At 49.2% G+C, this 11,247-nt stretch overlaps 2 protein-coding genes and 1 long non-coding RNA gene across 8 annotated transcripts in view; 2 read left to right on the top strand and 1 right to left on the bottom strand.

Moving 5' to 3' along the window:
• Window positions 1–6,264, top strand: Rhno1 (RAD9-HUS1-RAD1 interacting nuclear orphan 1). 6 transcript variants are annotated; one of them, XM_031383563.1, is made up of 6 exons: window positions 1–83; window positions 427–556; window positions 3,015–3,110; window positions 3,658–3,731; window positions 4,153–4,401; window positions 5,376–6,244. In XM_031383563.1, the coding sequence occupies exons 5-6, from the start codon at window positions 4,237–4,239 to the stop codon at window positions 5,916–5,918; spliced, it is 708 nt and encodes a 235-aa protein (XP_031239423.1). In that variant the 5' UTR covers window positions 1–83; window positions 427–556; window positions 3,015–3,110; window positions 3,658–3,731; window positions 4,153–4,236; the 3' UTR covers window positions 5,919–6,244. The 6 variants fall into 6 exon arrangements, with proteins under 6 accessions (XP_031239423.1, XP_031239426.1, XP_031239427.1 ...); XM_031383564.1 differs by lacking the exon at window positions 1–83 and adding an exon at window positions 95–223 and having other exon boundaries at window positions 5,376–6,264; XM_031383566.1 differs by lacking the exon at window positions 3,015–3,110.
• LOC116099652 lies at window positions 4,790–8,363 on the bottom strand. Its single transcript, XR_004122334.1, has 2 exons — window positions 8,234–8,363; window positions 4,790–5,249 (listed from the first exon to the last, which is right to left on the bottom strand). It is a non-coding gene; the product is annotated as an uncharacterized LOC116099652 (long non-coding RNA).
• Window positions 7,843–11,247, top strand: part of Tulp3 (TUB like protein 3) — a 38,511-nt gene continuing 35,106 nt past the window's right edge. The window contains exon 1 of the mRNA XM_031383554.1: window positions 7,843–7,946. Within this exon, the coding sequence (XP_031239414.1) occupies window positions 7,906–7,946 (41 nt within the window). The 5' untranslated portion in view covers window positions 7,843–7,905. The remainder of the gene's footprint in view (window positions 7,947–11,247) is intronic.

The raw sequence follows: 11,247 nt of genomic DNA, 5'->3' as shown, positions 1-11,247 counted from the left end.
ATCGGCACCGGCTTGTCTCCGGGTTCCGGCCCCGAACGCTCGGCGTCCTGAGGAGCGGCGGCTGCGGCCCGCCGGGAGGGCGGGTAAGGCGGCCCCGGGGCTCGAGGGGGCGGCGGGAGGGACGCGGGGACGCGCGGGAGGCGTCCAGCAGCCCGCTCCGCCTTGGATCGCCCTGCCTCCGTGGTCCACTTCCTTCCGGGACAGCGGACGCCACTCCCCCCCGGTTAGCTACCCACTCGGCTGCCGCTGGCTCCCCCGCCCGGCTCAGCCCTCGCGGCTGCGTGGGCTCCGGCCTGGGTTTCTGCCCACAGGCTTGCGGTTACGTGCCTTCGCCCCGCCCCGCCCCGGTCGGTGGCCGCCTCCTCCCCGGCCCCAGCCTGGAGGTGTCCGGACAATCCTTTATTCCCTTCCCTCGACGTACTTTAGGAAAGAGCGGAAGACACAGTGGCCGACCCGGGCGTCCCTCCCCTGGGCTCAGCGTCTGATGGAGAAGGAGCACAGAATGAGATGAACTGATCGGTAGAATTCTAGCCACAGAGGAACAAGTTAGAGGCCGGTGGGTTTTGTCTGACACAAGGTCTCCCCATGGGTAGAATTCTCGATCCTCGTGTTTCCGCCTTCGGAGTAGCCGAGGTCACTGGCTCGCCCTCCCGCAGCCTCCTGTGATAACTTTGAATATTTATTTTAATGAGAAAATCTTGACTTAGGACAGAAAAGCCTTTCTTTCTTTTCCCTTTTTTTTCCCTTTTCTCTTTTTTCTTTTTTTTAAGGAGCTGAGAACGCGGTGTAAGATCTGTTACCCATTGCACAGAAGGGAGGGAAACCTTGAAGCAGATAGATTAAGAATGGAGAGCTGATGACAGGCAGTGGTGGCCACGGGTTTAATCCCAGCACTTGGGAGGCAGAGGCAGGCGGATTTCTGAGTTCGAGGCCAGCCTGGTCTACAGAGTGAGTTCCAGGACAGCCAGGGCTACACAGAGAAACCCTATCTCGAAAAAAGAAAAAAGAAGGGAGAGCTGCTTTGAAAGTCACAGGGATTTGAACTAAGGCCTTGGGAGTGTGGTGTGCTATGAGACAGAAAGGAGAGCCTTCAACTTTCTGATTTTTGTACTTATAATTAAAGGAACGCAGTCAAAAGTTGTAAGCAGCTAGGCATGTGGCACATACCAACAATCCTGGTGTGAGATCCTTTGGTCTCACACCCGTCTAGTCTGGGCTACATAATAAGACTGAAAAGTGAGTAGTGAGAGAGGTGGCTCACGCCTTTAATCCCAGCACCCAGGAGGCAGAGGCAGGCAGGTCTCTGTGAGTTCTAGGCCAACCAAGGCTACATAGCGAGTCCCAGGCTAGCCAAGGCTACATAATGAGACTCTATGTCAAAACTAATAAAAATAGGCAAAGGTTGAGCAGAAATGAGTTAAGATGTGACTTAGATTTTGTTTGGGTACGTCTATAAGAGATTATCTAGAGAAGACTGAGATGGGATGTGGCCCCATTTCATGGCTTGGGCCTGGACTGACTAAAAGCAAACTGAGCCAGAGAATTCCTCTGCTTCCTGCCTGCTAAAGTGATGTGCCAGCTGCCTTTGAGTTCCAGCTGCTATGACTCCTCAACGCAAAGGACTACCCTAGAACTGTGAGCCAAAATAAGACCTTCCCTCCTTAGCTTGCCTTCCCAGGGAGTTTTATGATGGCAACAGAAAAAGCACCTAAAACAGTGGGGCATGCCTGTGATCCCAGCGCTTGGCAGGTGGAGACTACATAGTGCATCTGAAGTCAGTCAGGCGAGGCTATGCGAGACCCTGTCTCACAAAGCCAAAATAATTCTAAGAGGACGGGTATATAGCCAAGTGGTGCGGTTATTGCCTAACATGCTGAGGCCTGAGGTTCAATCTGAAAACCAAAAAAACATATGTATGTAAAATCATGCAAGGGTAGGGAAATTGATAGGTCCATTTGTCAGGATTGTACCTGCTGGGTGCTAAGTATGTGGGACTCATTCCATAACTCAGCTGACATCTCTTTATATTCTAAAGAATCTGTGGGCTCTTCTTTTTGTTGTTGTTGTTTTGTCTTTTAACCAAACCTAGATGTGATCTCAAGCTTCTGTCTGAAATGTCTAGTGAGTACTGAGCCCCACCTCACCCTCGTGGGCCTCGTTTTCAGACCCAGTGTTGACACTGAGTCTAATATTGTTTTTTGTCGTTCATCCTTTTTTATTTTTATTTATTTATTTATTTATTTGATTTTTCGAGACAGGGTTTCTCTGTATAGCCTTGGCTGTCCTGGAACTCACTCTGTAGACCAGGCTGGCCTTGAACTCAGAAATCCGCCTGCCTCTGCCTCCCAAGTGCTGGGATCAAAGGCGTGCGCCCCCACCGCCCTGCCCTTTAAAACTTTTTTTTTTTTAAATAGGGTCCCACTTTGTATCCCCTCACTGTCCTGGAAGTCGCTGTGTAGACCAGGCTGGCCTCCAACTCAGAGATCTGCCTCCTGAATGCTGGGATTTAAGATGGATGTGACCACACCTAGCCTCTTTTCCTTTTTTTTGTTTTTTTGTTTTTTCGAAACAGGGTTTCTCTGTGTAACTGTGGCTGTCCTGGAACTCACTCTGTAGACCAGGCTGGCCTCGAACTCAGAAATCCACCTGCCTCTGCCTCCCAAGTGCTGGGACTAAAGGCGTGCGCCGCCACCCGGCCTCTTTTCCTTTTTTGTTTTGTTAGCCAGATAGTGACAGTCTCACAGGTAGTGACATTGTGTGTGAGGACACTGCATGTGAGGAGACACATGCCACACATGTGGATGTCAAAGGACATCTTTGGGGAATTGGTTTTGGCCTTCCAAATTTTTGTGAGTTCTGGAGATCAAACTCAAGTCCTTGGTTTTTGAGGCAAGCTTTTTTTTTTTAACATTTATTTATTTATTTTATGTATATGGGTACACTGTAGCTGTACAGATGGTTGTTGTACAGATGGTTGTGAACATTCATGTGATTGTTGGGAATTGAATTTTTAGGACCTCTGCTCATTCTGGTCAACCTGGCTCACTCCAGTCGGCCCTGCTTGCTCAGTCCCTGCTCACTCCGGCACAAAGATTTATTTATTATTATATGTAAGTACACTGTAGCTGTCTTCAGTCACACCAGAAAAGGGTGTCAGATCTCATTACGGGTGGTTGTGAGCCACCATGTGGTTGCTGGGATTTGAACTCAGGACCTTTGGAAAAGCAGTCAGTGCTCTTAGCCGCTGAGCCATCTCTCCAGCCCTGAGGCAAGTTCTTTTACTGCTGAGCTGTCTTTCATACTCTGTCTGCAATGAGCTTGTAATTCTCTGAATTCACAAGACAGCTTTTTGGTTGTTTAAGGTTTCATGAAACTCAGGATGGTGTCTCACTAGCGAAAGACAACCTTGAGCTCCTGACCCTCCTGCCTCCCCTCCTAAGGGCTCCTGACCCTCCTGCCTCCCCTCCTAAGGGCTGAGGTTGTGGGCATGCCCCACTCCATCCGCCCTGGTTTGGCTTTTGAGAGGTTTTGGTGCGCAGCCCAAGCTTGACTTGAACTCCTGATCTCTTGCCTCACTTGGGCTGATTAGCATGTGGCCATCTTTGCATGTGGTGCTCCTCAGCCTCCACTGACCTTCCTGCTTTCGGCCTCTCCCAGCTCTTTGCAGGTTTGATGTCTTCCTGCCCAGAAAGCCTTCCCTGACGTGAACTGAGATGCGATTGTTCCTTCTGGTAGGCTCTCTTCTCCCGCCTCCCCTTCTTCCCTCCCGCTCTTCCCTCTTTTGCAATTCTGGGGACTGAAACCTAAGGTGTTGTGCATGTTAGACAAGTGCTGCACCACTGTGCCTCAAAAACAGGGACCTCTGTGTCACTTCAGGGACTTAGTACTCAGTACTGTGAGTAAGTGCTTGCCCATCTTGAATTCCTAGAATTCAGCATGGCACAATAAAGTGAGCTCAGCAAGTGCTCACTGAATGTGTTTTGTTGAACATGGATAAGATAATATGTTTCTCATGGTGGTATAGGAAGCTGTTTCCCCTACAACCTGAGGTCTGATTGGTAGTTTCTGGTAGGTTTGTTAGCCTGATGTCGTGAAGAATTGGGGGAGGGGTGTCACCCACATGACCCTCCCCACTTTTGTTTTTCTCTCCAGGCATGGTTTGCAACTGGACCCTGACCCAGACCAGGAAGGCAACCTGCATCATGTGGTTACTAACTGCTCTTCATTTACTTATTGATGCCTCCCAAAAAGAGATGCAGACAGTCCCAGAAAGCCCAGCTGCTGTTCCACCAACAGCCACTGGAGGGCCCCAAACACCATTATGAATCTCGCCAGCAGCCCATTACCCATACTGTACAGGTGCCTAGCAAGCCCATTGATCAGAGCACCGTCACTTCCTGGGTAGGTCCTGGCAATTCTTAGACCTTTACTATGTTAGGATTTTCAGAATACTGACTCTTAATCCTTTTGGAGCAGGGTCAGGGAAGCAGTTACTTTTCCTGGCTGTGGTATTGTCTGATCTATCCTCTTTTCTTCATTCACACCAAAATATGCATTATATGGAATTGGAGTCTTCCCTGCCAGGTTCCTCAGAAAAGTTCTGATTGAACATTTCACTACCCAGTAGCTGGGTGAAGAAGCTAGAAAGGTGACAAACTTATAAAAATTATTTCCTGCATTTCATATGAAAAGTACTAGGTACTCTACGAGCTGACTGACCCTTAGTGGAGATAACTGCTTCAAAAATGGCATGTTAATTCATGCAAATCCAGCATTTGGGAGTCTGAGGCAGAAGGATCTCCAGGTGAAAGCCAGCCTGGACTTTATGGTGAGACTGTCTAACAAAAGAAATCCATAAGCATTGATTGAATAAACACGTGTGTTAGATCCCACTCCTCAACAGTCACTTCCATGGAGCTGCCGTTCATTATTTGCTGACGACCTTCTGTCAGGCCCTCTGCTGCCAGGCGTTGGAGGTGTCTGTTTATCCCTGCCCTCCTGAGGACTGAAGAGTATGCTGAGCGTGGGTTCTGCCCCAGGATCCTTCCAACTCTGCTCTCACGAAGTTTAAGGACAGAGAGTTAAACAAGCTATAGCAGTGTGGCGCGGTGATGAGAGATGCCTGGTCTCTCTTCCTCAGGAGCAACCTGAAGGGCAGAGTGACTGGATAGCTGGCCCAGGTCTCTTGCCTTCTCGTATCGTATAGCTGGATGGGTGTTTGTCCTTTATTGTAGTGAGTCCTCACGATTCTGGACAAAAATAAAGGATTGTACACATTCACTGTAGTTCCTTTGTAGTTGGCTCACCACCACCATCTTTTTTTTTTTTTTTTTTTTTTTTTTTTTTTTTTTTTTTTTTTTTTTTTTAATGCACAGGTATTACCTGAGTTTGATGCAACAGCAGAAAGCCGGTTTCCAATACACCGGAAACATCACCGAGACCAGCCAAGACACCCAACTAGGAGATCTACCTGCAAGTTTCCACCTCTGACCTTTGAGAGTCCACAGTCTTCCAGTTCAGAGACTTTGTTGCTATCCAAGGGAGAGCAACCCCAGAGCTCAGAAAAGGACACGCCCAGAAGGCCTTTAGTGCCATTGTTCAGTCCCCAGAGCTGTGGAGAACTGTCAGTGCATGTACCTCAAAGCTTACCTCATGTGTTCATGCCCCCTGATATCCAGACCCCAGAGTCTTCTGTAAGAGAAGATCCCATTTCCCCAGACCAGAAGGAAAATAGTCTTCCAGGTTGCATCCTTGGCCCAGGGACTCCCAGCAGCCCAGAGCCAGGGCCTGTTCTGGTCAAGGACACCCCTGAGGAGAAGTATGGGATTAAGGTCACGTGGAGACGCAGAAGGCACCTGTTTGCCTACCTTAAGGAGAGAGGGAAGCTGAATAGAAGCCAGTTCCTTGTGAAGATCTGACTGGACTGCACAGGCTTCAGTTCATCCCAAAGCTGCTGTGTGTGTGTGTGGGGGGGGCAGTTCTCAAGTCACTTGTGGTTTGAAAGGATGAAGTGGAATGAACAGCAAAGGAAGATGACTTAGCCAGAGGCCTAGAGTTGGAATGAAGTTTTTAGATTTCCTTTCCAAGCCACCTCGGTTGAATTTAGTATCATGAACTGTTGGTATTTTTCTTACATTAACTGCTTAAACCTCTGATGTCTCTTGTACTGTTTACAATGTTTGTAAATAAATGGCTGCCCTGATTTTTAGAGAACCCTACCTTTGTCAGTAATGCAGCCACATGCCCATCTATAAAAGGTCTGCTCATTGGTCTTCTGCCTCAAACTAATTCATTCCACATTTTTGGTACCAATTGTGAGGCTCAGCAACAGCTTTGCTGATGGAGACAATCAAAAGTGAGTTCTGGTTTTTAATGGTCTACAGCTGCTTTTACAGCCTTGGGTCTTCTGCTCAAAGGGCCACAAGCCAGGCCTGTGTTGGTGAATACAGTGGGGTCAGGGAGATAGGGGACAGATGAGTAATTTAGGTTTGTGTTTTGAGATTGTGTTTACAGTGAAGAAATACGACGCTGTCACATGAGGTGGAGAAATGAATTCCTATAAGTAACTTATCCTATGTGTACATAAAGTGGAAGCTCATATTCTAGTGTGGTTAATGTGGACGTGCCCGTCTCAGTGGTCCTCCTACTCACTCAAATAGCATCTCTTTCAACCCTACTCATTTAGCATCTAGCCCCTTCTAGGCCAAGCAGAGCTTATGCTGCCCCTTATATGAGTGAAGATTTGTAACACACACACACACACACACACACACACACACACACACAAAACGAAGCAGTCCAGAGTCACACGGGGAAAGGGGCTAAGTGAGTGCAATGCTCTGCTCTCCTAGCCTATGTGTGTAGGTAATGTATTCCCTAGTTTTCATAAATTAATTCCTGGGACCTGGAGAGGTGGCTTAGCAGTTATGAGCCCTGGATGCCGAGAAGGTACGAGTTCTAGTCCCAGCACCCACATGGTGACTAACAACCATCTATAACTCCAGTTCCAGGGTATCTGACAGCCTTGGGCACCAGGGATGCATATGATATGCAGACATACACATAGGTGAAACATACAAATACATATAATAATAGCCTAGGGCATGATGGCACAAGTCTTAAATTCTAGCACTAGGGCGACAGAGACAGTCGGATCTCAAACCAACCTAGGATGGTATAGTGAAATCCCTTCTCAAAATAAATACATTATTTTTTCAGTGAATTTTTGGATTCAACATCAGTGTGACTTTGGCCTTACTAATTAAGTCTATATGCTGTAGTTCTGGTCAAAAAGTCCTATAGGGATCAGAGCCACAAAGGCATTGATGGCTGGAGGCATGATTTACTGCAGAGAGGACAGCTTAGTAGCTACCTTCACTGAATAAGGACGTTTGAAGATGATCCCAGGTAGGGATCCCTCAGTCGGGCTTTGGGCAAGGGCTGGTTTGGAAGGCTGAAGGCCTCAGCTATCCCGGAGCCGGTTAGACTGCGAGGCTTCAAGCGACAAAGGTTCGAAAACCCTGAGTCCACACCCTGGCAGCAAGTTGGATGTTCTCAGTGCCACAGAGGAGTGCTGGGAATCGCTCTGTGGGGGGCGGTCCCGGCGTAGAGGAATGGAGCAGCTGAAGACTCCTCCTGAGAGCCAGCTCCGACCCAGCCCCGGGGGCTGCTCCCCACTGTAGCGCACGCGCCTTCGCCTCCCGGTGCCTCCCGCCCCCTGGAAACCCTCCAGCATCGTGGCTACCGCCATTTGCCAGTGAGAGGGGAGCGGAGGGCACTGGACCAATGGGCGTCGGCGACAGTGCGGGGTGTGGTTGCCAGGGGCGGGGCCCGACCTCCTCCATCCTCTCCAGCCGGGCGGCGGCGTCTCGGGGTCTGGACGCTGATGCCACCGGTCGGACGGGTATGGAGGCGGCGCGCTGCGCACCCGGACCCCGCGGGGACAGGTCAGGCGGCGGAGGGGCGGGCCGGGGTCTCCAGGGTGGGCGGGCAGGAGCGGAGGCCAGGATCGGGTCCCCAGGCTGGCAGGCGCCCTGCAAGTCCCGCGTCGCCAGAGCTTTCTCGAGTCGCTCTCCTGGAGTTTTCCCCGAACCAGCTCGCCCTGCTCCCCCAAGGCCTCCGATTCCCTCACTTGCAATGCGCTGCGCATCCCGCGCCGCCAGCACTCTGGAGCGCCTCCCGGGAGTTTACCCCGACAAGCTCTCGCTGCTCCCTAGGGTCTCGATTCTCTTACTTGCAATGAGTTCGCCCTTCTCCGAGTCTCTCTCGAGTAGGATCAGAACTGAGCTGGAAGGAGGGCACTCCTGGGAGTCGGAGCGGAAGGTCGCGCGGGTGATGGTTAATTGGTTCCAAGGCCGTTGCTTTTGGCAGTCATTGTGGAATTCTGGAACGAGTCCGAGAGCTGAAAATGCAAAACTGTTCTTTTCTTTTTTCTTCCTTCCCCTGAGTTCTAGGAGTTCTTTCAATCAGGACTGTCTTAGTTTAGACTGATCGGTACTCTCGTTCGTGCCCCCGGCTTCTCTACCAATACCCCTCTTGTTTGCCTGGTTCACTGAGTGAGCTTGGGAAACCAAACGGGATGCAATCTCAGCCTGCTCATTTCTCGTCAGCTAGGCTAACGAAAAGTTAATGGGGGGCCGTGTGAAATCACTGGCTCAAAACTTTGGTTATGTGTGAGGATTGAAACCAGACTCGACAATTGCACTCTTCCATTACCATTCCATTACCACAGCAGATAAAGGCGTGGCGTGGTAGGATTTAGTCTGACGTTTAAACTAGTTTTTAACGGATCCGAACCCGTCTTTTTAAAAGTGACAAAGACGGAATAGAGACACCGCCCCCCCGTCGGCCTCCTACAGACTAGGCTTCCCTCAAACTTGATAATGAGGAGGACTTTGAACATTTGTTCCCTACCTCTGCCTCCCAAGGCTGACCTGTTTTCATCTTTCATCAAGTAAATTCTATAAACATGATAGCTGCTCTCTGAAATTTGTGTACAACTGCTCCGTTTTGGGAACAGAAAATACATTTACAAGTGTAAGGTCGGGGTTAGGAAAGTTAGAATTCAGCTGATTGAATTGTCCGGTTGAATTCAGGTGATATCTCATTCAGTTGAAGGATTTAGTTGTTACCTAATGATTTTAGAGAAGTAAATTTATTTAATTTTATTGTAGATAGGTCTTAAGTAGCAGGACCGAAACTCGGTATGTAAACCAGGCTAGCTTCGAACTCACAGATCCACTTGTCTCTGCCTTCCATGACTCATGATTTTAGGGAACAAGGACTTGACTTTGAAATTGGGATCAGCTGGCAGCTATTTTTTCTTTTTTTTCATCTCCTGGACTTGAAGCTTAAAGGAGTCATTTTAATGCCCCCTCCCCCCACTTTTTCTTCCAAAGAAAGAAACCCGACTCTTTAATTTCCAGTTGATTGACAGGGAAGGAGTGGGAGCCCCTAGTTTCTCCTGCCCTAGGTAACGCATACAGGTTTGTCACTGTTTAACTCACTTGTTGCTAAAAGCCAGTGACTGCCTTGCGTTTTAGGTAGTCATTAAGAGTTTTTGAGAGAGACTGAGAGACTGACTGGACTGAATGTCAGTATAATCCAGTGATCCAGGCTAGCTACAAACTCAACATCCTCCTGCCTGAGCCTCCCAAGGGTCTTGTGTAGGCATGTATCACCAAGCCTGGATGGACTTGTGCACTAGGTGTGTCCCCTCCCCCGGCCCCTCTCAAGTTTGAAATTTTCTTTACATCCTGACCAAAGTTTCCCCTCCCCCGGCCCAGTATCCTCCTTTCCCTTTACCCCCTCCCCCATCCACCCCTCCTCCCTTTCTCTTCGGAAAAGGGCAGGCCTCCCAGAGATATCAGCCAGCCTTGGCATAAGACTCCTCTACTGTTAAGGCTGAAGGAGGCATCCCAGTAGGAGGAAACGGTCCCCAAGTCAGGGAGCAGAGTCAGAACCAGCCCCCGGTCCCACTGTTAGGAGGCCTATAAGACCAAGCTACACCACTGCAGCATGTGTACAGAGAGCCTCGGTCAGTCCCCCACTGTTAGGAGACCTCTAAGACCAAGCCACACCACTGCAGCATGTGTGCAGAGAGCCTAGGTCAGTCCCGTGCAGGCTTCCTGGTTGGGAACCAGTCTCTGGGAGCCCCTATGAACCCAGGTTAGTTGATTCTGTGGGTTTTCTTGTGGTGCCCTTGAGCCCTCTGGCTTCTTCAGTCCTTGCTCTCTTCCACAGGCTCCCCTAAGCTCCGCTTAATGTTTGGCTGTGGGTCTCTGTATCTGTTTGCATCAGTTGCTAGGTGAAGCCTCTCTGATGATGGTCATGCTAGGCTTCTGCCTGCAAGTACAGCAACCAGAATATCATTAACAGTTCCGGGGTTGGGGGGGGATATCTCTCCATCGTGGCCTAGGTCTCAAGCTGGACGAGTCATTGCTTGTCCATTTCCTCTGCCTCTGCTCCATCTTTACCTCTGCACATCTTACAGGCAGGACAGATTGTAGGTCGAAGGTTTTGAAGCTAGGTTGGTGTCCCTGTTCCTGCACTGGAAGTCTTGCCTGGTTACAGGAGATGCCCAGTTCAGGCACCATATCCCCATTGGTAGGAGTCTTAGCTGGCTAGGGTCACCGTCATAGATTCCTGGGAATTTCCATTACACTAGATTTCTAGCTCATCCCAGAGATGCCACCCCCACCCCAATTCCAGTTGTCTCTCCCAGGATTCCCTCAATCCTCCCCCAACTTGATCCCTCCTGTTGCCCCCATACCCCACCCCAAATAAAGCTGCTATGAACATAGTTGAGCAAGTATCCTTGTGGTATGGTAGAGCATTTTTTGGATATATACTCGGGAGTCTTGAGGTAGTTGGGACTTGAGGTTGACCAATTCCCAATTTTCTGGAAAAAAAAAAAACCCAAAAAACAAAACAACAACAACAAAAAAACAGCGTAATTGATTTCCAAAGTGGCTGTACAAGTTTGCACTCCCACCAGCAGTGGGGGAGTGTTCCCCTTATTCCAGATCCTTACTGGCATGAGCTGTCACTTACGTTTTTGATCTTAGCCATTTTGACAGGTGTAAGATGGAATCTCAGAGTTGTTTTGCTATGTGTTTCTCTGATGACTAAAGATGTTGAATATTTAAGCGAGTCTCAGTCGTTAGAGATTGCTCTGTCAGAATTATGTTTAGATCTTTACCCCCATTTTAAATATTGGATTATTTGGTTTGTTTATGTTAATTTCTT

Source organism: Mastomys coucha, unplaced genomic scaffold (assembly GCF_008632895.1).
Source record: "Mastomys coucha isolate ucsf_1 unplaced genomic scaffold, UCSF_Mcou_1 pScaffold20, whole genome shotgun sequence".
In the NCBI taxonomy this organism is placed as follows: Eukaryota; Metazoa; Chordata; class Mammalia; order Rodentia; family Muridae; genus Mastomys; species Mastomys coucha.
Note: the sequence above shows the minus strand (reverse complement) of the source record. Positions and strands in the feature narration are given on the sequence as shown.

What these genes read in the sequence shown, in the direction of transcription:
- Rhno1 (XM_031383568.1), top strand. Translation starts at nt 4,237, where the DNA reads ATGCCTCCCAAAAAGAGATGCAGACAGTCCCAGAAAGCCCAGCTGCTG. An exon ending in AGAGCACCGTCACTTCCTGG is followed by an intron (nt 4,402 to 5,375) that starts GTAGGTCCTGGC and finishes TTTAATGCACAG; the next exon opens with GTATTACCTGAGTTTGATGC.